The 9,766-nt window shown below is 38.6% G+C and overlaps 1 protein-coding gene across 1 annotated transcript; it reads left to right on the top strand.

The window, feature by feature from the left end:
- Positions 1-2,055: 2,055 nt before the first annotated feature.
- On the top strand, positions 2,056-9,611 carry LOC120560851 (GTPase IMAP family member 8-like). The gene is made up of 5 exons (XM_039803731.1): positions 2,056-2,100; positions 2,287-2,317; positions 3,778-3,854; positions 5,486-5,542; positions 6,336-9,611. The coding sequence occupies exons 3-5, from the start codon at positions 3,842-3,844 to the stop codon at positions 8,753-8,755; spliced, it is 2,490 nt and encodes an 829-aa protein (XP_039659665.1). The 5' UTR covers positions 2,056-2,100; positions 2,287-2,317; positions 3,778-3,841; the 3' UTR covers positions 8,756-9,611.
- The last annotated feature ends 155 nt before the right edge of the window (positions 9,612-9,766 follow it).

Here is a 9,766-nt window from a genome sequence, read left to right as displayed (position 1 = left end):
GATTGTTGAATAAAGCCATATGCATAAAGCCTCTTAGGTTGTCTTTTTGCCTAAGTGTTTAGCCTAAAGCTTTCGAAGCAGGCTAGTTACTGTCATAACTTGGTCATAACACAGAACACGTTCACTTGAGTTATCAAGGTTTCCCTTCACTCACATTATCATCCTTTTACGCTACTTGACAGCATTATTAGTGTTAGCTAGCTTCTCCAAAATAAACAACAAAGACAATACAAAAACAAAAATGGAAGCCAAACTGGACAGAATATGAGAATGTTTTTCTCCTGAAAACTATTATAGCACATGTTATCCAAGTACATTTAACTTACTTATTTTAAATTGGTGTTCAAAGTCCAGTTCCAGTTAGATTTTGAAGATAGACTGATGGATTTTTCATAATTCATTCTTTCTGCATGAATATACATTTTTATTTTTGGACATATCCATTATTGTGTTGTATATTCAGTTTTGTCATTAAATGTAAATGTTTCTCATCTTGATTTCTTTTTGATAAGTGACATGATTTTACAAGTTGTTGGTGTTTTTATGATCTTTACATACTGCACATGAAAATGTATCCTCTTGTTTATATAAATAAACTAAACAGAACTAAAAACTGAATCGACAAGAATGATTATTTGTTTTATACCGTAGTGTTAGCTTCTTCACATTGAGGTCAAAGTCAAAATACTCCAACTGATCTTTGTACACCTTAGCACGGACTATTAAGATGGAACAATACAGAACAGGCACACAGGTTTGTCATCTGATTCTTAAGTCTAAACTAACATATGGTGTATGATTTAAGGTTCAAAAAAATATAAACTACTTCGGAATGATCTTTCAAACTAAAATGTGCACATCGACAGAAGTATGGATATTCCCTTTGTGCTGTTAAAACTGCAGTTATCCAAAACAGTGCTGTGTTTTCCCCTGCAGTGTATTCTAAATGAATGAACATCAGGGGTGGCATAAAGGTTAAAGAACAGAGCTTGAGACCAGGAGGTAATCGGTTCAATCCCCAGACCGACAGGATAAAATCTGGGTGGGGAAAGTGAATGAGTCCCTTGTCCCTCCCTCATTACCACTACTGAGGTGCCCTTGAGCAAGGCCCTTAACCCCAACCGCTGCGGTGTAGTTGCTCAGTGGCCAGCAGATCAGACTGTGGTTGTACTGGGCAGCTTCCAGGTATGAATGTGTGATCAGGGTGTACCTGCAAAAGAGAGGTTGCCTCTCAGTGAACCTTCCCTGAATAAATAAAGGTTTTATAAAAATAAAAAAATTCACAGCCCTAAATACATACATTGTTAAGTTTACAGAGTTCACTGTATAAAAAAGGGATGAACTCAATGGTTTTTTTTTTATCAGACATTATAAAACTACTTACGTTACTTATGTAAACACTACTTACGTTACAGATTACATTTCACATACTCATGAGAATATAAAACATGACAACCCAACAATATGCAAGGTAGTTAAACTTAGTTACATTTATTATTTATTTATTATATTTTAATCTAATCAAAAAGGTTACTTACTAATGTGGGTATTTGTGTGTATTACTACATGATCTACTTCTTTCACTATTATCACTGAAAAGTTCCACGACAAAATGTTTTCTTGGCCAGTAAGGACATATTGTCAGTAATGCACTTACAAATACAATTGCATATGAACTACTTAAAAATATTTGTTTTGTTTTTTTACAACAACAAAAGGTCAATTTTATCTTTATCATCTACAAAAGTAGCCTATGGCTGTTTCTTTGTGCTGTTAATAACAACTGCAACCATCCCAAACGGCCTGTGTTTTCAGATAGATATACTTAACATTACAGCAAACCTAAGCCTCCAAAAGAAACACTGATCCGACAACTGACAGAAAAGCTTGATTATCAGCCTTACAAAGTCACTATATTTTTAATAGTCTCTGTTTTTGTTGTCCACCATCTGTATCATCACAATCATCATCTTTCAGTTCATGGTTGTTGTTTTTTTTTAGGAATACATTACACCTCTTTTGTGAGTTTTACGGTGTTGTCCAGCAGGTGGAGCTCTAACACCAACTAGTGAAGCCGGATAAACCTTAGATCCTGTAAAGGTATGAAATCAAAATCAAGATACTTATTTAGATAGATATTTGGTTGAAATAGACTGCCTTCATTTTTGTTTTTAAACGTGCTTGTTTTGAGCTAATTTTGAGTATTTTGAAGTACATATGAATAGTTGAAAAAAAAATTGTAAAACTTTTGTAGTTGTGAACTTTCTTTACTTTCACTTTCATCAGAGTGGAGTCATGACGCAGCAACAGTCAGCTGGTGAGTAAACTACCAAACTAAATACAGACAGATGAACAAACTCCGTGTTGGTAATCAGAAAAAAAACTAAAAACATTGATATTATTATAATATCAAGCGTCTACAAAGTAATTAATCTGGTTGTTGATGATTGTCAGGCAGCTTACTGTAGGGTGAAGGAAGGGTGGGCCTCTTACAGGACAGCTTGTTAAACAGCGGTAAAAGCGGTTACAAAAATCATAATTAAATAAGAAAGCCTTGAATAAATATCCCTATACTCGTATAGGCTACATAGCAGGGTAGACTGACAGATGTTTCGGCTCAATGTGGGAAAAACTTTAACCGGAAATAAATGACGTGCAGACTGAATCTGCTTATTTTATTTAGAAAAAAAACGTTTTTTAGAATAACCGATATGTCTGAAGATTTGGTCAGTTTGTGATTTTAAAGATCTACAGCATTTCAATAAAGCTCGTTCTGTTTTACTGTAAAGTGACCTCCACCGCAGAGAAAACAAACGAGGGAGAATTAAGCCCTTATTGATGACGTCTACTGTAGGAAAAACTACTGAGGCTTTACTTCTCTGTAGCCTACTGTCTATAACCTACTAAAAATATTACTGCTGCTAGCCTAAGTGATACTATAAGACTGACACAGCTAAACAAGTCATGTTAAAGGGATTGTTTGTAAGAATATAATGCTGATTATTATACTACTTTAGAAATCATAAGACCATTCGAGGACTGGGCCTATTCCTCAAAGTTGATTTATTAATTGTCTAATCCTGTGATCATATATTGTCTATATACTCTCTATACATGTACTCACACTCTTCTTCTCTTGATGAAGATCATCTGTGGTTGAAATGTTGTCAGTTATGTCTATTATAGAATGTAAAAAGTGTGCAGCGTGCATGTATTTGTTTGTTTTACTGATTATTGATTATCACTCCCCAAGCCCTGCAAATATTTTTAAAATACAGAAGTGATTGAAGGAAAGACATCTTACAGGCCTCATCAATCCTGACAGGATTCATCAATGAATCTGTACTATCATCAAGGGACAACTGATTTGTCGTGTGGGCACAAAAAGAAACATACAAATTGAAACATAAAAAAATAACACACCAGAGAAATAATCTACCCTGTAAATACTTATAATTCAAATACATCTTCTCCTGTATGTTACAATGAAAGCAGCCCATTAGGTTGTATAAAAGAATATGGAGGAAGTCAAGTCTAGATTTATATTGTAGCCTGATAATGTTCAAAGTCTGTCACACCCGGGGCTAGGATTGTGCAACAAAAACGGATATCGGAATATAAAGTTCAGACACCTAAAGGCCGCAGTCAATCTTTGGCATAGATAACATAATAGCAACATAGATAACCCATGTTACTACCTGAGACAAGCACAAACGTGTTAAAAGTGTCCTGGAGACAGGTTTCTTTTTTAACCATTTTGTTATTTTGTGTTTGAAGGGTTATAAAACCAACTGTTGGTCTCCAGCTGATCTTCTTCTATTGTTTCCAGCATAGTGACAGTATGGCAGCATCTGGTGAGTACAGTCAGATTTACAGCAGAAATATGCATTTACTCTATTCATTTTTTCAGAGGTACTATATTTTATGTTAAATCCCTTTTAGCAGGCAAAAGGTTGTCTCCTATGTCAGTATTAGGACCACATCTATACCACTAGATGGAGACACAGGATTAAATATTTGATGATAGGTCTTAATCCATTACTGCCACTGCTTTCAGGTTGTAGCCTACTTTTTCAATATTAAATAAAGCAAAACCAACATCCCAGTACAATATTGAATTAATGTCACTAATAATAATTACTAACTTGCAGTGTTAGAGGCAAGTAGATATCAGTATTTTTTCTTTTGGGTCAGGGCTCCATCTAATAGGAACACAAACTCTATCTAAATGTATCTACAGTATCTATCTTTCTATCATGTTAATAGCTGTGAATTTGGAACTATCTGTCTATCTAACTAACAAAATATATAGTATCTCACAGTATCTGGTATCTATCTTACAGTGTCTATTAATAGCTGTGAATCTGGACCTCCAGAGCGTTAATAGTCTGGAAGTCTTTTTAACTTTAACCTTAGCTAACGTTAGCTTAGCAGCCAAATGGAGACTGAAAACTGTCAGCAGGATCATTTGGGTTCCATCAGATTACAGAACAGTGAGATACGATGTAGCTAAAATGGACAACCTATCATTGTGATGACAAACTTCCACTATTTATTGTCAAGATGAGTATTTTTGAAAATAATAATAAAGAGTATTGAATAAGTACGTTCAACAAAACTGCAGCTGGTAGTTTGTTTTAGTTAATTCTACTACTCCTACTATTCTTCATCTTTCACAATGTAGTCCTGTTAGGAAGGGATAGCATCACAACCTGTGGACAGCAGCAATGATAATAGCCACAAATAACTCTTTTAATATACAGATATGTGAGAAATATATTTAAGGATACTTAGACTTTTTCTGGTGGAAAGTTAGACGATGATGTCAGTCCCACTCATAATGTCCTACCCATAGAAATAAAATGTATGTACCGGTATGTTTATTCCATTGCTATGGTCGTACCTCTGTGGTGTTAATATTAACCATATGGTTTAACTTAAAGTGCAAACAAATTCTACAAATGCTAACAGCTAAGATAAATAATGCTGATCATAGTTAACCTACTGTTATTTACACATCAGTGGAAGAGTTTGGACATTGGGCACAGAATTGAAAGAATATAATGTTTGCTGTGGCACAAAGTCAAACTGTATCACATGCCTTTTTTAATATGATAAACACAATACATGTTTAATACATTGAACATCATTTGAATATCAACAGTGTTTCCTCTATGTTGATTTGACCACGGAAACATTTCTGCCCCCCACGGTATCAGAAATAGGGCTGCATTGTTAGAGTGCATGTCGGAGAATGGTTGTATTTTAGGTGCATTATTTAAATGCTGAAGTAGTTACACTGCATTAATTGTTCGGACCTGCCCCCACTGCTAAAAAAAAATCCTAAAAGGAACCACTGATCAATAATAATATTGCAAGTGTCTGTCATTTTTCCTACTGATTCAACATTAAAAAGAAATCTGAAATGTTGAGTTGACTGAGGTTTGATTTTCTGAAATGTTATTTTTCTGTTTTCTTACCCAAGGAAACATTCTGAGATCTCTGAGCCACAGCAGCAGCTGTCCCATTCTTCCCCCTTCCAGTGAGTTCAACTGATCTGACTTGTTAAGTGTTATGTTAGTTATTCTTCAGTTTGTCTGGAGCTGTTGTCAGAGCAGCAACTACTTCAGCAGCTGTGCTACTAAACCCACAAAACTGCAGCATATTTGCAGGTGAAGCCCATGAATGAGCTCACTTTCAGATACAAATGACACATTTTTAGTGCCCATAAATCACTATGGGCACTAAAAGGGCCCAAGGACAGGATTTTGGGGAACAACACAAAAAGTTTCAGATGAAGAGGCATTATTGCCAACATCCACTCCTATCAGAGAGATAGGAGGAGGACCACTGCAGGGCTGACCCAGAGATACGCACCCACTGCCTACATCTGTTGATTAGGAAACTGTGGTTCACAGTGGCAAAAGCTGCACCGACATGCAACAGTACCAAACAGAAAATACTCTCCTGCATCACCATGTGTCAAAAATATAATTTGAGACTCTGAAAATAGCGGTTTCTTTTGAGTCCTCCTATGGAAGCCAGACTGAAACCTGTCCAAAATGATATGCTTGTTGAATACAGTTTTATGCTGCTTAGCAACTCCTTTCTATAACTTTGGCCATTGCTATACTAGGCAACTTGGAGATAGGCCTGTAATGTAAGGGTTGAGACTCTTTGACAACACAGCTCAGCGGTGAGTCCAAAGTCTAGATGGCTGACAGTTTTTTTGCTGGTCCACCAGTTAGAGTTATGTTTCATCATAATCCTGTTAGATTGGTCTTGTATCAGGTTCAGTGCTAGTTCATCATTCTAATTCAGTGTTTTCTTTTCAGTGTCAGAGCTGAGGGTTGTTCTGCTGGGGAACAGCTGGTCTGAGAGGAGTTCAGTGGGGAACTTCATACTGGGAGAGACTGTGTTCAACACTGAGGAAGAACCAGACCGCTGTCTGAGAGAAAGAGGACAGTTAAAGGACAAAGGGATCGTTCTGATCAACACTCCAGATCTGCTGCACCCCAACATCTCTGAAGAAAAACTGACAGAACATTTAGAAAACTGTGGGAGACTCTCTGATCCTGGCCTTCATGTGTTCCTGCTGGTTCTACAGCCTGAAGACTTCACTGAGAAACACAAAGTGAAGCTCTGCCAAGTCTTGAAACTCTTCGGTTATCAATCATTTGACCATTCATTGATATTGATATCAACACCCAGAGAGGATAGCGCAGCTTTCAAAGACAAAGATGAACCAGACCAGTCATTAAAAGACATGATCAAAATGTGTAGATACAGATACTTGAAGCAGAAGAACCTTGAACTTTCAGAGCTGTTAACACGTTTAAATCAAACTGCAACGGAACACAATGGAGAGCATGTGAGCTGTGATGTATTTGAGGATGCAGGTTTGATCATGACACCAACATCTGGACACATCAGACCAGCTTTAAACCTGGTTCTGTGTGGGAGGAGAGGAGCAGGGAAGACTTCAGCAGCCAAGGCCATTTTAGGTCAGACAGAGCTCCATTCAGTCTCCAACCCATCAGAGTGTGTTAAACATCAGGGAGAGGTGTGTGGACGTCGGGTGTCCCTGGTGGAGCTGCCTGCCTTGTATGGAGAAGGTCAGGAGAAAGTGATGGAGGAATCATTCAGGTGTATCTCCCTCTGTGATCCTGAGGGTGTCCATGCCTTCATCCTGGTCCTACCTGTGGGTCCCCTCACTGATGAAGACAAGGGAGAGTTAGAGACCATCCAGAACACTTTCAGCTCTCGAGTCAATCACTTCACCATGATTCTGTTCACTGTGGAGTCAGATCCTACAGCTCCAGCTGTTGTTAAGTTTCTAAAGAAAGACAATGGCATCCAGGAGCTCTGTCAGAGCTGTGGAGGAAGATATGTTGTTCTCAACATCAAGGACCAGCAGCAGATCCCAGAGCTATTGGATGCTGTTGAAAAGACGAGAGTTGAAGGATCCCGATGCTTCACAAAGGACATATTCACCAAGGCTCAGATGGAGAAGGTTTCAAGACTTGAAGCTGAGCTGCAGGATGTGAAACAAAAGACGGCCATAGGAGGTGATGGTGAGAGTCAGAGCAGAGAGTGTCTCAGGATGGTGCTGATTGGGAAGACTGGCAGTGGGAAGAGTGCAACAGCAAACACCATTTTGGGCGAAAAGCACTTCAAACCCAGAATCACACCGAAGCCAGCGACAAAGTCTTGTAAGAAAGCAACGGGAGAGATTGAGGGACGGCCAGTTGTTGTCGTGAACACCCCCGACTTGTTCGACAAGACTTTGTCTGATGATGAAGGTCAGCAGGAAATAAAAAAATGCATCAGCATGTTGTCTCCCGGACCTCATGTGTTCTTACTGGTGCTGCAGATTGGGAACTTCACACAAGAGGAAAAAGACTCTGTGGAACTGATCAAGAAATATTTTGGCAAGAAGTCTGAAGATTTCATCATCATTATATTCACCAGAGGAGATGATCTGGAGGATCAGTTATTTGAGAGTTATGTCGAAAACTGTGATGGCTTTGTCAAAAAACTCATCAATGACTGTGGAGGGAGATACCAGGTCTTCAACAACAAAGATGACACAAACCGCACACAAGTCAGAGAGCTGCTGACCAATATCGAGACCATGGTGAAGGAAAATGGCGGCTGCTACAACAATGAGATGTCTGACGACACAGAGGGATACATACAAATGCAAGTGCAGAACATCTTGAAAGAGAAGGAAGAAGAGATGAAGAGAAAGGATGAGGACCTCCGGAGAAAACACGAGGAAGACTTGAAAACACTGAAAAGCAAAATCAAAGAAGAGGAGAGGAAACTGAGAGAAAAACAGCTACAGGAAAAAGACGAATGCATCAACAAGGAGCGTGAGAAGAGAAAGAAAGAACGGGAGGAAGAGGAGAGGAGACGCAAAAAGCAAGAAGAAACTCTGCGACAGGAATGGAGAAGAAAATTGGAAGCTTCAGAGAAAACCGTTCAGTTAGAAAGAGAGCTAAAGGAAAACGCTGAGAGGAAGCTGGAGCTGTTTAGAAAAGAGACGAAGAGAGATCGAGATGCCTGGGATAAGGAAAGAAAGGAGACCTGGGAACGAATACGTCAAGAGGATAAACAAAGCCTAGAGGAGGGGAAAACCAGCCTCAGGAAGCTCCAAGAAGAGTACCATCATAAGAGAAGAAAATGGACATTTGCTGTGGTTGTGCTGCTGTTGTTTCTGTTGTTTCTATTATGTTATATATTTCTGAGTTAGAAACTCACAAACTGCAGACAGCCCAACGACAAAGGTGGCAGGTTTACATTTATTGACTACATTACAGATCGATGTCTCCATCTTCAGATTACACAAAGTTATTGAGGAAAAAATTAAATCGACACACAGGGAAAAGACATTAATACAGCCATATGACTCATACAGACAAACAAAAATAGTCTGTTGAAGTGTGTAGAAATGGGAACTTCTGACTAAAAATCAAATGATATGGCTACTAATCCAGTTCTCTGGATGTTATGTAGGTTTTTTCAAACCCCAGTTCACTATGTGACAGTAAAGCCATTGTCTCATATGAACTCTGGACAATGTCTTGAGTTTTCCTTTTACACATGTAACGTTCTTACTTAATAATCTGTTTGATCTAGGCCAGGGGTGGCACCTGGCTAGTTCCGTTCATTACATTTTTTGACAATTTTGGCATCAGCCCTTACCGACAGAACTTCCCGAATCTTGTTGTCTCTCATTCACATTGGCGTCTTCATGTAAATCACTCTCATTCTTCACAGACAGGGTTCAAAATTAGCCCGAGCTACACACCAAATGCTGGTGGCTGGTAGATTTGCTTCACTTACTAGCCAAAAAAACAATGGTAGTCTATTGAGTGGCTGGTCAAATTTAAACATTCACTAGCCATTTGGCTGGTGGACGAAAAGTTAATTTTGAACCCTGCCCTCAGATGTTTATATTCTTCCAATAATGTGCTAGCCCCATGATAGAAACATCATCTTTGTTTGTTTCACAAAACCAAGATAAGGGATTAAGCCGGGATATTCCAGTTATCCTGGATGAATTTAGCCTTGACTCGGTTTCACGAAAACGGAGGCACATAAATCACCATGGAGATTTATTCTGTGCAGCTAGCCTGCTCCTGACCTGGCTAACAGCCAGGATTTATTTAATCCTGCAGCCTTTTCTGATCACCCAGCAGTGGTTTTACCCTATTGTTATCAGCCTGGATTAAAATTCAACAGGTGCATATTGCTGTTCATT

The sequence above is a fragment of the Perca fluviatilis genome, chromosome 6, assembly GCF_010015445.1.
Source record: "Perca fluviatilis chromosome 6, GENO_Pfluv_1.0, whole genome shotgun sequence".
In the NCBI taxonomy this organism is placed as follows: Eukaryota; Metazoa; Chordata; class Actinopteri; order Perciformes; family Percidae; genus Perca; species Perca fluviatilis.
The sequence above is the reverse complement of the archived record's forward strand: the minus strand, read 5'-3'. Positions and strand labels throughout refer to the sequence as shown.

What these genes read in the sequence shown, in the direction of transcription:
- LOC120560851 (XM_039803731.1), top strand. An exon ending in TCCCATTCTTCCCCCTTCCA is followed by an intron (nt 5,543 to 6,335) that starts GTGAGTTCAACT and finishes TTTTCTTTTCAG; the next exon opens with TGTCAGAGCTGAGGGTTGTT.